The sequence below is a fragment of the Salvelinus namaycush genome, chromosome 27, assembly GCF_016432855.1.
Source record: "Salvelinus namaycush isolate Seneca chromosome 27, SaNama_1.0, whole genome shotgun sequence".
Classification (NCBI taxonomy): domain Eukaryota; kingdom Metazoa; phylum Chordata; class Actinopteri; order Salmoniformes; family Salmonidae; genus Salvelinus; species Salvelinus namaycush.
The window spans coordinates 11,697,165-11,713,134 of NC_052333.1; the positions used below are offsets into that span (position 1 = coordinate 11,697,165).

Below are 15,970 nucleotides of genomic sequence, written 5' to 3' on the forward strand. Positions count from 1 at the left end.
ATGTCACATTGTAAAGCGATATGAGCACCAGTCCAGCAGGTGGCGGTATAGCATTTAGATCAGCAACATGGGGAATTATGTTGGTCAACCAGATTAAACAGGAAGTGGGTTTCTAAAAGCCAGCAAGCCATTTTTCGCTTTTATTTGATCGAAGAATAATGCTAGTTTGCAAAAACGGTCTTGTTTATACTGTGTGAAATACGGTTGTCTTTTAAGCTTGTTTTCGCCAAATTAGCATTAGCTGGTTAGTCACCCATCAGCTAACGTTCGTTTACTAACAACAGAGTGGTTTATCCATTAGCTACAGGGTATCTTTAGCTCGGTTCAGCTAGCTAGGTAAGTGGCTACATTTCAAATTTCCGGGGCAACAATGGAAGGTTTAGAAACGACATACGAGGATTCTAATGTCGAGGACTACATTGATTGTGATGTAAGTAACGTTGAATGTAGCCTAGGCACAATAAGCTAAACAAAATTATGTTTGTAATAAGCTAACGACGTTACTAGGCTAGCCTTTTTTTCCCCCACCACCACATCATGAAGAATCTTCTATTTTTCAGATCTGTACCAGATCCATAAGGGGTGAAACCCTGTATAAGATCCACCGGACTACAGTACTACACATGAGGGTAAGAAGCAAAGTTGCAGTCAAATATTTTAACTACTCAAGTCACAACGATCTGTTACCATCTTCTAGCTACTAGAGTAATAAGGTCAAGACAAATCATGAGTAAAATTCCTGTTCACAAAATCAATCACAACGGTAAGTTTAAAAATAGTTATCAATTTCAAGCAGGAGGATGTGCTGAATGGGGCAATTCCATGGTGATGGAATTACAGACTTGTGATTTATTTATTTTTTCACTTTAAAAATGTATGCCAACACAACCATTGATTTCAAAGTTTAACAAACCATACAACTCTATGCATACTGACTACTTGAACAATTTACACAGTAAAACAAAATACTGGATTATTTTTTTTGCCGGGTTACGGTAAAATCTCCCTCAGTTATATTCTGTTATCCGCACAGTTCTTCCTGTAAATGTGTTTTTTTGTCAAATTTTCTGTGGAAATTGTTAAGTAGTCCTTGTGAATCCATAGAGTTCAAAGTTTAACAAACCATAGAAATCAATGGTATTTGTTTGGTATACAATTTAAAAATAAGTCTCAGCATGATTCCTTTACCATGGAATTACACAGTCCTCTGTTATTAACCTCTTCTTTCCAGAATGAAGGTACTGTGTTTTGTGTTCTTCAAGAGCTTCCAGAAAGCAGCTATTGTTCACTTGTGTTCTCGTATGGTATTTTTCCTCTTTCCAGATGGCTTCATACTGCTTGTACAAATAACCAGCAAGGTATGGACTTAAATAAAGTTCATCTTTGCTTTCACCTTTGGTGTACCACCACCTTCTGGTGCACCTGATTTATGGTACAGTATTTTCCATAAAACTCTTGTTTTAGTGAATATTCTTGATGAAAATGGCACCACGCAAACAAGAATGAACGAACAAATCACCAGGAAGTATCTAAAACCTCTTGATGTGTAACAAATATGTGCACACTGGAACTGTTTCAGTTTAATTCTGCTATCTCTTGATTCCTCTTGCTCCCAGTAACAACCTTAAGATGGGAGTGTGCCAACAATATACTTTTTCATGTTGCGTCATGGTTGAACAGAAACCACGAGAGGCAAAATGGTGGTCATATTCTTCTTGGAAAGGTGTTGACTTTGGAACTTACCGATTTCCATTTTTACCCTGTGCCGTATTCATGACGCTTGGAGATGTCCCCTGTCTAGGTGCTGTAAAATACTGATGGATATCGCTGGGTTTGAATCGGCATGACAACTTGTGGGAATATTGGACTGTAGAGAGAGTTGGAAGAAGGGAAAATGGTCTAATATTATAATATGTCATTTGGCAGAAGGAAAAATGGTCTAATGTTATATGTCATTTGGCAGACGCAAGCAACTTAGTCATGCTTGCATACATTTTTTACATATGGGTGGTCCCAGGAACCGAACCCTCTATCCTGGCATTGCAAGCGCCAGGCTCTACCAATTGAGCTACAGAGGACTATGTCTAGGCTTGTCTTTAAAGGATCAAATGAATCCCTTTACTTTTCCCATGCAAAGTTGAGACTACTTTTGTCGTCATGCTAGGTTTGGTTCTTCAATCCCCATGTTTCATTCTAATGGAACAACTTGACTTTCCGCTTCAACTTCACTGCTGCTCCAAAGACTGATCTTTTTGCCCTCAAAAGCAGATCATCTCGAGGAAGGGACACCTATGTCTTGTCTTCCTGCTTGGGTCTCTTCGTGATTAATATCGAAAACAAAAATGTCCTTTATAACTGATTATTTCAAGATTTTTTCTAAGAAGTACCGTTCGCTCCTGTTAAGTGAGACAAGTGAACTCTGTACAACGCTATTCACTAGTCTCAATTGGAATATTGTTCATTCTTTTTTTATATACACCAGATCTGCACGCTCTGGTTTAGTGTACAAATTCATGATTCGCTCTTAACTTACCTACAGGACTTTGTCACCACAGTATCATGGATCTTATTCACCTCTGAAGCATGCTGAGTGTCATCCACTGGAATTTTTCTGACGCTAGAAATTATAGTAACCACATTCCGCCTTCAGTCGTTGTATGCCTCTTGGGGATATTTCATAGTTTTCAAACCACAATTTCGCATTACAATGAGCTAGTGATCATAAGAGGATGGACAGAGCAAATGGCCAAATTCCAATAATGTACTCAATATTTTTAAGCTTTCAAATCAAATGAAGACACCCAGTTGCTAAGTTTGTGTCAAACCCAAACAACGGAAGTATAGGTACTAAATTAAGAGGGGCAGGTAAGGTCCAGGTCAGAGTCAAGATTGGGATGTATAGTATCACTCCCAAATGGCCCATCAGTGCACCTCGAGCTTTAGGTGTGGCTTCCTATTATATGTGTATGGTGTGCATGTGATTCCGTCCCGGGTCCTAACCCCATCTTTATCTGTAGTTCTGATAGCAAGGTTTCTGGTTACACCAACCAGTTACCTGCTGATCCATTGCTGATTGACTTAACTGAACCTGTTTTTCTCGGTTGCGTCTCCCTTCATTCCTGACAGAAAGAGGACCACCTGGTTTCTACTGGTAAGTAATTTCATCTTCCCTTCACTCACTGATTGTCGATGATGAGCTTGGACCTCTGTAAGTGTCTTGTTGCTGCCCCTTCCTTCTGGCAGAGGTTAAGGAAGTTCAGAGTTTCAAACAGGCTCACTACGCTATGTGCCAATAGCGTTAGTGCACGTTGCAGAGAGGTTGTATGGAAGGGTTGGTACATAGTCATTTTTGTTGAGTAAAATTCAATTAAACTGAGACTGCGATATGAAGCTGCCACGATGAGCACCATGCAGCACCTCAGATCAGATGTGTGATGCAAGACCATGTGCTCAGAGTATCTGCTCATATAAATGGAACAATAAATGTAACATTAATGTCCACCGGTTTATTTATTATCCTATAAACTACTACTAGTTTGATGGCTGCAGCCATCAATTGTCCCATTAACAATCACACATATTAGTAAACTTTCTTTTCAAACTTCACATTTCTCTTGTATAAGCTACTTATCGTAATGAACGATGTCAGCAAAATGCTTGCGATGATCGATGTCGAACATTTTCGGGTTTATCGTCCCAGCTCTAGGGTAGGGATGTTCCAAGAATCCTGGATAGCACTAACCATGCTTTTAGTTGTTGGGGAAATCAGTCCTATATTGCTGTTTGCTTTGCATTATTGACTCTACCTTCAGAGAGAGAGAGAGCAGTACCATAGCTTCACATGGTAGCAGTTTCTGTGAACATACAGTACCAGTGAAAAGTTTGGACACACCTACTCTTTGCAGGTTTTATTTTTATTTTTACATGATCAAATAATAGCGAAGACATCAACTATGAAATCATGGAGTAACCAAAAAAGTGTTAACCAAATCAAAATGTATTTTATATTTGAGATTCTTCAAATAGCCTTGATGGCCTTTGCACACACTCAACCAGCTTCATGAGGTAGTCAACTGGTATGCATTTCAATTTTTTTAAATTTATTTTACCTTTATTTAACTAGGCAAGTCAGTGAAGAACAAATTCTTATTTTACAATGACAGCCTAGGAACAGTGAGTTAACTGCCTTGTTCAGGGGCAGAACAACAGATTCTGTACCTTGTCAGCTCGTGGATTCGATCTTGCAACCTTTCGGTTACTAGTCCAACGCTCTAACCACTAGGCCCAAAAATTAACAGGTGTGCCTTGGTAATTTGTGGAATTTCTTTCCTGTTTCAATGCATTTGAGCCAATCAGTTGTGTTGTGACAAGGTAGGTTTGGTAAGTAAGAAACACATCTCAACATCAACTGTTCAGAGGAGACTGCGTGAATCAGGCCTTCATGGTCGAATTGCTGCAAAGGAACCAATACTAAAGGACAGCAATAAGAAGAAGAGACTTGCTTGGGCCAAGAAATACAAGCAATGGACATTAGACCGGTGGAAATCTGTTTTTTGGTTCCAACCGCTGTGTCTTTGTGAGACGCAGAGTAGGTGAACGGATGATCTCTGCATGTGTGGTTCCCACTGTGAAGCATGGAGATGGTGTGGGGGTGCTTTGCTGGTGACACTGTCTGTGATTTATTTCAAATTCAAGGCACACTCAACCAGCATGGCTACCACAGCATTCTGAAGTGATACGCCATCCCATGTGGTTTGCGCTTAGTGGGACTATCATTTGTTTTTCAACAGGACAATGACCCAACACACCTCCAGGCTGTGTAAGGGCTATTTGACCAAGAAGGAGAGTGATGGAGTGCTGCATCAGATGACCTGGTCTCCACAATCACTCGACCTCAACCCAATTGAGATGGTTTGGGATGAGTCGGACCGCAGAGTGAAGGAAAAGCAGCCTACAGTGCTCAGCATATGTGTGAACTCCTTCAAGATTGTTGGAAAAGCATTCCAGGTGAAGCTGGTTGAGAGAATGCCAAGAGTGTGCAAAGCTGTCATCAAAGGATGGCTACCTCGAAGAATCTCAAATAGATTTGTTTAAATGCTTTGGTTACTACATGATTCCAAATGTTATTTCATAGTTTTGATGTCTTCACTATTTTCTACAATGTAGAAAATAGTGAAAAAACCCTTGAATGAGTAGGTGTGTCAACTTTTGACTAGTACTGTATATCTGCACCTGATTATGTACAAAATGCTCTTCCCATTTCGTGTGATGTCCACTCATTGGTATGAGAGAAACAGAACTTTATTGTTGGTTACTGCAAAAAATAGCTGTTTTTGTCAAACCAATCTAGCTGGCTCTTGCTGAAATAAGAATGGAATAAGTCCATGCTCACCGGTGGATTTCAACAGGTCATTAAACCATAGTATGTCTGCAGTCTACCACCTGAAACCATTAAGACTAAAGTAAATGTGTCTGTATGTGGAATAAAATTTCACACCAATCAATTGGATCCAAATCTGTGAACTGGGATTTGAGTCTAAGTAAGTATGTGGTTCTCCTGTTCTCTATGTACTGGAAGATGCTAGCTGAACAGAGGAAAATAAACATCCAAAGGACATTGTTCTCTATGCTTTTAAGAGGAGGACCTGGCAATGGAATTGGAAAGCCCCTCAATCACTTTTTTTAAAGGCCTCTCTATATGGGGAACTCCTAATTGCGAATGCAGTGAAGGCTTTGGCCCACAACTGGCCTGCCAGCAATCACACAGCCCTTAACCAGACATGTGATTTAGCAAAGTCCCTTGCTTAGTGCAAGTGGCTAATCGAGTTCTATGCGTTGTCCCATTCTCCCACCCCGAGCACTGAGGACTGAAAACATCCACACTTTGGGTGATGTGTTTCCGAGTGAAAAGCACCTTTTCTGAGGCCGCAGTCATGTGGTCCCACAGCCTTCACACACTTGCTAAAGAAAAACGGGACTCTTTGCATTGTGCTCACTCTTGTAGCTATCGGTATGCACACTTGAATGTTACCTTACCTTATAACTGTTTCGGCTGGCCTTTGGCGCAGAAGTATTTTCCTTTTATTTGTGAACAATGTTAAAAAGCTTAAACTGTATATATCGTATGAACTAGAGTTAACAGCAAGGGGGCCGTACACATGAATGGTCACCGCTATGGTGATTTGCATCGCTATTCCTCGACTGCCTTCTATTTTCCTGCAATCGAATGTCCTAATGGACACTTCAAGAGTTCTACATTGCACTGACCGTAAGACGCAAGACTTAACAGTGGATCTGTTGAGCTGTGTCTGCTATTCTCACAGGTCAGTGTGCAAAAAATAAAATTGGCTGAGATATTAGACGAACATTGCGCAATCCTGTCCCTGGTAAGCATGCTTCAATCTCTTTGAAGAGACTCAATTCTATTAGGCTTGCAGTTCATTCCCCATTGGACACACAGCTACTTCAGGTTTTGCTGCAGTTGTCAGAAATGGGATTTCTGCGCTGTGGGGTCATTGCAATTTCTATGGCTGATTTTGGTGAAGGAACGCCGCAAGAAACACTTGAAAACGCCAGTCTCTTGGTAGTGACTCGCAGTCTGAGGGGAATATCTGAAGGACTCGAACCATTTCCTTTCAGCAGACCAATCCATCTCAGTATGTATCCGTAACGTATATCACGCATGGATGATGATGGCCAGGTTATCCATGAATTTTAACCATTTGTGAAAACAAGCACTTGAATGCAGTTGGTTGAACTGGAGAGAGAGCAGTTCATACACGCAGATGAAGGACCTGGAAGGATTCTGTATAAAGGAATGGTCTAAGATCCCTCCCAATGTGTTCTACAACTCATTAAACATTTTAGAAAAAGTATTGAAAACAGGAATATCGATTTTGACCCCTACTTTTGAAAGAAAATGATTGTATTATTTCAAGTAATCTTTATCTGAGCAATTGTATTAGCATAATATAATTTCCCTTTTTGTTGCATACAATATAGATCAGTATATTTATTTGAGTCATTTTTGCTAGGGTTTATCAAGGGTGTCAATAATTCCGGACCCCACTGTATGTATGTGAATTATTGACTTTTCCAGTGCTAAGATTTAAGTTTTTACAGCTGTAGTCTGTTCAAGCACTATTTGTCATCTAAAGACCATATCATTGATTGTGGCATTGATCTCTAACTTCTGATGTTGTGGGTCTCACAGGACGGGCTACCAGGGATCATGAGTTACCAAATTTCACGGATATCAAACAATACCTCAAATACCTGAAACTTGATGAGCCAATCATCGGTAACTACTGTATTTTAAAACCATGTCTAATTCAACACAAAATTATAACTTCCAAGTTGGTGCCCAAAGAGCATATACTTGTAGAAGTGAACTGGGTCAAAAGTGGTTAAGAGAGAGTTGTCGGTTTAAAGTGTCCCTTTCTGACCTGTGCGTCTCATTTCTTCATGTCAGGTTTGAGTCTTCTGGAGGAGGTGGAGCCAGTCTCCTATGACCGTCAGCCTGGTCCCAGATACATCTGCAGATTATGCGATCTGGAGGCATCCTTACCCAACATGGTCAATCATTTAATTGGTCGCAGACATCGACAGAATTACCTGGTAAGGAGGTGATTTACTGGCATAACATGGATATGCGTCTCATGCATGATCCCCTTTCTTGCTGGACGTTTTATTAAAGCTAAGCAAGGATCATGATGGTCAGGATCTTAAATATAGTGATGCTTGATGTACTTTTTTCTAGGATTTGAAAAGGAAAGACTTGGCGACATGGGACAGTACCAATGTCCTGGATCAATCAGGGAAGGCTTTACGAGCCATAGCGGAGATTGTGGAAAGACAGAATGGTCAAGGAAGTCCAAAGGTAAGTCATGATGACTATAGGATTCCCCTTGGTAAGGTACCTGCTTATTGACAAGCGTTTGTATTTATATTTTAGTCATTTTGCAGACGATCTTATCCAGTGCGACTTACAGGAGCAATTAGGGTTAAGTGAACATCAACAGATTGTTTTTACTTAGTCAGCTCGGGGATTTGAACCAGCAACCTTTTGGTTACTGGCCAACGATCTTAGCGACTAGGCTACCTGCCACTGTAGGTCTACATACCAGTCTACATACAAGTGTTATTTGTGTTCTATTTGAAATCTTCTAATCCTAATCTTTGGTTTTTATTTTAGATCTTGAGGAAAAAACGAAAGGTGGACAAATTGAACAGTTCTAGCGGTAAGATCTTTTCAGAATTTTTTTTGACACGTCTATTAGTTAAATCAGAAATAAATACAAAAAAAATCTAAACTAAACATTTGCCAACCATGAGTCATTGAACTAATAGTGTTTAGTCTCAACTTGTCCAATATCAAACAGAAAACGTTGACAATGTTATTTTCCCTTTTTCAGTTCCCCCGAAAGAAAGAGAGGCCAAGAATCAGCCAAAACCAACACTTTCTCATCCATCAGACACGAGGCGGGAAGGAAACCTGCATCCAGGGAGGATGGATTTCCCAGACGGGGAGTACCACCACAGAGGAGGCCGTCCTGAAGATGATCTATATAGACCTCCATTCCATGAAGACAATCCTTACTTATTGTCCGGGGCAGTGCGAGAGGTCTACCTGAGGGGAGGAGACCCCAGTCTGCGTAGTTTTGAGGAAGACGAGCTTCGTAGAGCAGGCTATCATGAAGATGACCTTCGTAGACGGGAGTTTATGGAGGATGATCTTCGTAGAAGGGATCACTACCTTGAAGAACAAATCCATGGTCAGGATTATTTGGAGGACATGCGTAGACGAGAGTTCTTGGAGGGTGTTAGAAGGCCAGGCCACCAAGAGGAAATCGCTCATCGCCAAGCATACCATGAAGAACCTCCACGCAGGAGTGTCTACCCGGCGAATGATCCTCTCAAACAGTTCTATTCTGATGAGGTTCTCCGTAGAACATTTCATGCTGCTGAAGCTTCTAAGGAGCGGGCCTTTCGAGAAGATGAATCACCACATGGGAGGAGCTATCCTCATGTTCCGGCCTATCCGCAGGAATTTCCTCCTGAACGTGCCTATCCTGACAAAGCTCCTCTCTGCTTTGAACATGCCCATGGAAGGGCAGCCCACGGACCATCTGTTCATGAAGACCCTTACTCCGAGGATCCCCGTAGAAGCGGATACCTTGAGGAGGCGCAACGCAGGGCGTACCCTGAGGAACAACATGGGCCAGCCTATCCAGAAGGCAACCCTCATATGCGATCTCTCGATAGGGATCCAAATGGCCGTGGCTACCCCAAGGGGCCAGAAGGGCAAGGAGCTGCTGACGAAGACTTGAGGTTCCCAAATCAAATGGAGAAACCAATGGAGACGGGGGGTCAAGGCAGCAGGGATCATTTGTTTGACCTTGTCAAGGCCATTCGTCAGGAGGGGAGGGGTCCGCAGCATCCAGAGACAGAGCGAGGGATGGGACCACCAGGCACGAGGGGTGTGAGAACAGATATCCCCGAACCTTTCCGGCGCTTCCTGGAAGGAGCCACAGATGACCACAAGAGCCCCGGGAAACGGAAGAGAAAGAGCAGGTTCTCCGATGCCTCAGAACAGGATCGGGGCGTGTTGAAGTTAGTGTACTTATTCACACTTACATATCACCACGTGTTAAACTTCTCCATCATTACATCCTGAGGTGAAAGGTGTTTTGGTTACTATTACGCTAATGATTCTTACAAAATCTTTTTCCCTCCAGGCAAGCTGATGACAATAGAAGGTCAGAACCTTTTGCCAAGCCACAGGTATATAGACAATGTTTTTAATTAAACCTTTATTTAACTAGGCAAGTCAGTTAAGAACAAATTCTTCTTTACAAGGACGGCCTACACCGGCCAAACCCGGACGACACTGGGCCAATTGTGCGCCGCCCTATGGGACTCCCAATCACGGCCAGTTGTGATACAGCCTGGAATCTAACCAGGGTGTTGGTAGGGACGCTTCAAGCACCGATGCAGTGCCTTAGACCGCTGCGCCACTCGGGAGCCCTCTTCTAAGCGCAACTGACATTTTTAAATGTTTTACATTTTAGTAATTCAGCAGACACTCCTATCCAGAGTGACCTACAGGAGCAATGGGGTTAAGTGCCTTGCTCAAGGGCACGTCGACAGATTTTGCCTAGTCGGCTCGGGATTTGAACCAGCAACCTTTGTTAGTGGCCCAACGCTCTTAACCACTAGGCTACCTGCCGCAACTGACAATTGCTAAAGTTTGTTAATGGTCTATGTAATGTCTTACTGTGATATTGAGTACCTTATTCTAATTGTTTAGGGTGCTTATCAAGGAGTAGCAGGATCCAGACCGATGGTAGAGGAAACTCCAGACACTGGGAATGTTTTGGATGTACTGGTAAGATCCTAATAAGAGGAGTAACACCAATCAAAATGCCATACCTTTTGCACAAAGACAACTGTCATAGCCATAGCCTTTAGTTGACGACTTTTGGGAAGAGAAACTTTATTATTTAACTGACCATGTTCTTTAATGTACTTGCTTTCCCTCTAGAATAACATACAGGTTGAGAATGTGGAAGAGGCCAACTTCCTGAAGGACAAGCTGTGTAACCTTCTGAAAGAGTTCCAAGACAAAAAATATGAGAAGACAGCGGTAATGCCTGCGGTAGGTATTCATTGTGTTGCGCAGCATGTTGCGCCGTTGCTTTACGGATGTCAGTTGACGATGAATGGATATAGGCTGACGTGAGAATGCAAACATTTCCTCTTCTCTGAAACTTTAAAAAAGTTGGTTTATGTAAGTAAGATGGTCCTTCCCTCATTTCAACTGTAGTACGAAAGCCTACATCCAACAGTCATTTCCAAAGAATATAATCACATGAGCAAGGATCACCTGGAATATCCCAGAGATGGCTATGAAGGAAACTACAGAGAAGTGCAAGAGGAAAGACATTACGAAGGCCATCCTCCCAGACACTCAAAGGAACGCTCACAGGAGCGCTACAATCCAGAGACCCTACAGGACCCTTACAGAGACACAGACATGAGAATGGAGAGGAGAGCTCAATATGAAGGTAAATTATGTGTGCATGTTTCTCGCAACAAAATTGCAGAAGTTCATTGCAGTCATTTTGTTTATCTGTTTGTGGGACTTTATTATTATTATTTTTAAATAATTCCACATCTACATCATCCTTCTTTCAGAGGTCTTTGGGCATGTTGAGATGTACCCACAATCTCATGCTCGTCCAGAGGAGCCAATGGCATACCCCCACGAGAGGTGTCAGGGGCCGATGTACCCTCATGATTACCCACCTGCAGGGGATCTTCACAATCCATTCAATCCTACACCCCCAATACACTGGGAGCGGGGGTACAGGATGGGTGTCCCTCAGTCCACCAGCCTAGACAAAATCACCTCCACTCTCCTGGAGCTTGTGGCAAGGAAAAAGTGATTTTACAGTAGAACCACCATGTGCAAAAATATTTGTATTGATCTGAGCTCAAATGTATTTCTGTTGGAATTTTGCTTTTGAAATGTTTCTACACTTTTATTTGCTTTAATTGTTCATCTTGATGGCTAGTTTTAAGGGTTAAAGGTTTTGTAGCAATTATTTGACATTAGTAATAAAAAAATTGCTTTGAATGGTGTAGACATGTTGTTGAAAACAAATTAATTTCTTTTGAATAACTTCTATTCACTTAACACTGCATTGTAACTGACAATAAAACATTTGTGACCACAAATGAGTACTGATTCAAATAAGATGGTTAAAGAAATATTACACTAAACAAAAATATAAACGCAACATGTAAAGTGTTGGTCCCATGTTTTATGAGCTGAAATAAAATATCCTAGAAATGTTCCATACGCACCAAAAGGTTCTCATTTTGTGCACAAATAATTTTACATCCCTGTTAGTGAGCATTTCTCCTTTTCCAAGATAATCTATCCACCTGACAGGTGTGGCACATCAAGAAGCTGATTAAACAGCATGATCATTACACAGGTGCACCTTGTGCTGGGGTCAAAAGGTCACTAAAATGTACAGTTTTGTCACACAACACAATGCCACAGATATCTCAAGTTTTGAGGGAGCATGCGATTGGCATGCTGATTGCAGGAATGTCCACCAGAGCTGTTGTCGGAGAATTTAATGTTAATTTCTCTACCAGACACTGCCTCCAACATCGTTTTAGAGAATTTGTCAGAACATCCAACCGTCCCTACAACCACAGACCATGTGTAACCACGGCAGCCCAGGACCTCCACATCCAGCTTCTTCACCTGTGGGATTGTCTGAGATCAGCCACCTGGACAGCTGATGAAACTGGGTTTGCACAACCAAATAATTTTTGCGCAAACTGTCTCAGGGAAGCTCATCTGCGTGTTTATCGTCCTCACAAGGGTTTTGACCTGACTGCAGTTCGGCGATGTAACCAACTTCAGTGGTCAAAAGCTCACCTTCGATGGCCACTGGCACACTGGAGAAGTGTGCTCTTCACAGATGAATACCGGTTTCAACTCTACTTGGCAGACAGCGAGTATGGCGTTGTGTGGGCAATCGGTTTGCTGATGTCAACGTTGTGAATAGAGTGCCCCATGGTGGCTGTGTGGTTATGGTATGGGCAGGCATAAGCTACAGACAATGAACACAATGGTATTTTATCAAAGGCAATTTGAATACATAGAGATAAGTGACGAAATCCTGTGGCCCATTGTGGTGCCATTCATCCACTGCCATCACTGCATGTTTCCACATGATAATGCATTGCCCCATGTCTCAAGGATCTGTACACAATCCCTGGAAGGTGAAAATGTGCCAGTTCTTCCATGGCCTGCATACTCACCAGACATGTCACCCATTGAGCATGTTTGGGATGCTCTGGATCAATGTGTACGACAGCATGTTCCAGTTCCTGCAAATATCCAGCAACATTGTACAGCCATTGAAGAGAAGTGGGACAACGTTCCAAGGCCAGAATCAACAGCCTGATCAACTCTATGTGAATGAGATCTGTCGTGCTGCATGAGGACCAACAGATGCATTTCTGTGACCAACAGAATCATATCTGTATTCCCAGTCATGTGAAATCTATAGATTTGGGCCCAATTTATTTATTTCAATTGACCGATTTCCTTATATGAACAATAACTAAGTAAAAGCTTTGAAATTGTTGCGTTTTATGTTTTTGTTCAGTGTAGTTTTCCATACAAGGATTAGAAAAATATGGACATTGGGATAGAATGGGAACACAGAGTATTTGGTTTTCAAATGTAGGTTATTGTTCTATAAGTGATGTGGTAGAATAAGCTGTTTTACTTGGTCTTTCCGTGGCACATACACGTTTCTCTGCATGTTTGATGCAGAGAATCTCTTATGGAAAGGGGGTGGAACAGCACCATAGATTTATGGCCAGCACCCAGCAGGTCCCTAAAGTATTCACACACCATTGCACACCCTTTGACTTCCTGGGTTTGTAAAATAATTATGTGAAGCATTTTGTAGTTTGAGGCTCTTTTTTTCTTTTCTTTTTTTTTTCTTTAAAAAAAAAAAGAGTATTTTATTCATAATACAAAAATCAACTTACATTGCTACATCAAACATGTCTAGCAAACCAAACACATGTTTTAACAATGCTCAAACATACAAAAAATATAAAAATAAAATACAAAAAATAAACAATTTAAGTGCAATTATATTCACTCTGAAAATATCTTATTATAATGATTCATGAAGGTGTTATTCTTGTTGTTATTCACTAGGGTTAGTGTTTTAATAAGATAATTAAATTCAATCAGAAAAATTGGTAATTTTGGTATAGAATTTGGAATTTTTGTTTGTGTATAAAGTATTTGGCAACAAGAATAAAAAAATGAACAATCATTTCAGTGGTTTTGTTATCATTGCAATAGTAACATATTATATATTTTATGTTAAAATTATAGGCAGTGTTCATAATGGTAAATAAGTACTTTGCAAGTTTTTCCCAAAATGCTGACACAAATTTACATTCAAAGAACAAGTGAGACAGATTCTCACCTTCTTTTTCACAGAAAACGCAGATATCATCAATAGCCACAAATTTGGAAATCATAGAGTTACATGGATATATCTTATGTAAACTTTTGAAGTGCACTTCCTTAACTTTGTTTGGTATACAGTATTTGTAAGGCCTTAACCATGCATTTTTCCAGACAATGTCAGGAATAAGCATGTTCCAGAAAAACTTTCCTCTTGGTGTAAGTTGGTTTTGTGAATGAAGAATTTGTCTTATTTATTTATTACAACAAGATTTCTCAAGTAAGCCCACGCCTTCCAATCTGAGTTCTGGATAAACTTTGTTATCATTCCCAAAATTAAGATGACTTTTCATAAGTGTAGTTAAACCACTGGGAACGGCTTTGATCACAGAAATAAACTCTCTGAAAGGTATTGGAAATTCTTTCATTGTTATAAATTGTTCATATGTGAGAATATTACCCTTGTTGTTGAAAATATCTAGAACAAAGTCAATATTCCTCTCATGCCAGCTGGGGTAGAACAATGACTTATTCCTTACAGTAATGTCTGAATTATTCCACAAAATAGCTTTATGAGGGGAAAAATTGTGCAGGAAACATATTTTCCAGGCCATTAAAGCTTGTTGGTGAAACCTAGCCAATTTAGCAGGTAATCTTTCAGGAATATAATTACATTTCAGTAAAAATCGAAGACCTCCCAATTTATTAAACACATTATTTGGAAGGAAATACCATATTGAGTCAGTATCGAGCAAACATTTTTTCAGACAGTTTATCTTGAAAGTGTTATTTATGTCAACAAAATCCAACACTTCTAGACCGCCTTCAGCTCTTTTGTTAGAAAGGACAGATTTTTTTAGTTTGTGAGACTTATTTTTCCAGATGAAGTCAAGAAAGGTCTTATTGATCTCTTTACAAGTAGCTGGATTTACACATAACGATAATGAGGGGTACACAAAACGAGACAGTCCCTCTGCCTTGGACAGAAGTACTCTCCCAAGTATAGAAAGATCTCTTTGTAGCCAATTATTAAATATATTTTTAGTTCTCTTAATTTTAGGATAGAAATTCAAATGTTGTCTGACTAAGTGGTTTTTTGACAGATGTATTCCTAAATATTTAACACAGTCCTTTACAGGAATATTTTCAATTTCTTTATCATCAGAGTCAAATAAACATAAGATTTCACATTTAGAAACATTCAGCATTAATCCTGATGCAATAGAAAATGCCGTTATAGCATTAAGGGCATGTGCGACCTGGTCTTTGTCTCTTAAGAAAAGAGTAGTATCATCAGCCAGTTGGGAAATTTTGATTTCTTTGTTAAAAATGGTTAAGCCATGCAGATTTGCATCATTCAGAATATCTAGAGATAGAAGTTCCACAACCAAAATGAATAAAAATGGCGAAATTGGGCATCCCTGTCGTATACTTCTGTTGATACTAAATCTTTTGGAAGTATTAAGGTTTAGTAGCACAGAACTATTTATATCTTTGTAAAACATGCGAATTACTTTAATAAAATGTTCACCAAATCCAAAAAGTTTAAGAGACCTAAAGAGAAATTAATGTTCAATTGTGTCAAAGGCTTTACAGAAGTCCAGAAATAGGACAACCGCATCTGAGTCAATTGCATCTGAATAATCTATAAGGTCCAAGACTAAACGAATGTTAGAGCTTATGTGACGGCCCTTCATAAATCCTGTTTGAGTCTCATTTATAATGGTATCTATTCCTTTCTTTAATCTTTTGGCATAAACCAGAGCAATCAATTTGTAATCAACATTTAATAAAGTAATTGGTCTCCAATTGTCAATGAGAGAAGGGTCTTTATCAGGCTTCGGAATCAATGAAATAAGGCCCTGTTTCATAGTGGAGACCATTTCCCCATTTTTAATGCAATCTTGAAACATATTGAAAATCGGGTCTTCTAGCAACTCCCAAAACTGTCTA

General features: G+C 40.3%; 1 protein-coding gene across 3 annotated transcripts; it reads left to right on the forward strand.

Annotated features, from left to right (window-relative positions):
• Positions 1 to 107: 107 nt before the first annotated feature.
• si:ch211-13c6.2 (uncharacterized protein LOC100000125 homolog) lies at positions 108 to 11,850 on the forward strand. 3 transcript variants are annotated; one of them, XM_038966085.1, is made up of 13 exons: positions 108 to 430; positions 561 to 629; positions 3,127 to 3,151; positions 7,214 to 7,300; positions 7,472 to 7,617; positions 7,760 to 7,879; positions 8,195 to 8,240; positions 8,415 to 9,612; positions 9,738 to 9,783; positions 10,310 to 10,387; positions 10,544 to 10,657; positions 10,826 to 11,066; positions 11,197 to 11,850. In XM_038966085.1, the coding sequence occupies exons 1-13, from the start codon at positions 371 to 373 to the stop codon at positions 11,445 to 11,447; spliced, it is 2,481 nt and encodes an 826-aa protein (XP_038822013.1). In that variant the 5' UTR covers positions 108 to 370; the 3' UTR covers positions 11,448 to 11,850. The 3 variants fall into 3 exon arrangements, with proteins under 3 accessions (XP_038822013.1, XP_038822014.1, XP_038822015.1); XM_038966086.1 differs by lacking the exon at positions 3,127 to 3,151 and having other exon boundaries at positions 413 to 430; XM_038966087.1 differs by lacking the exons at positions 108 to 430; positions 3,127 to 3,151; positions 7,214 to 7,300.
• Positions 11,851 to 15,970: the final 4,120 nt, after the last annotated feature.

Bases quoted from the DNA above. Each gene is read 5' to 3' on its own strand.
- si:ch211-13c6.2 (XM_038966085.1), top strand. From the start codon at position 371: ATGGAAGGTTTAGAAACGACATACGAGGATTCTAATGTCGAGGACTAC. The intron at 630-3,126 runs GTAAGAAGCAAA...CATTCCTGACAG, and splicing joins CTACAGTACTACACATGAGG to AAAGAGGACCACCTGGTTTC. The intron at 9,613-9,737 runs GTTAGTGTACTT...TTTTCCCTCCAG, and splicing joins CAGGATCGGGGCGTGTTGAA to GCAAGCTGATGACAATAGAA.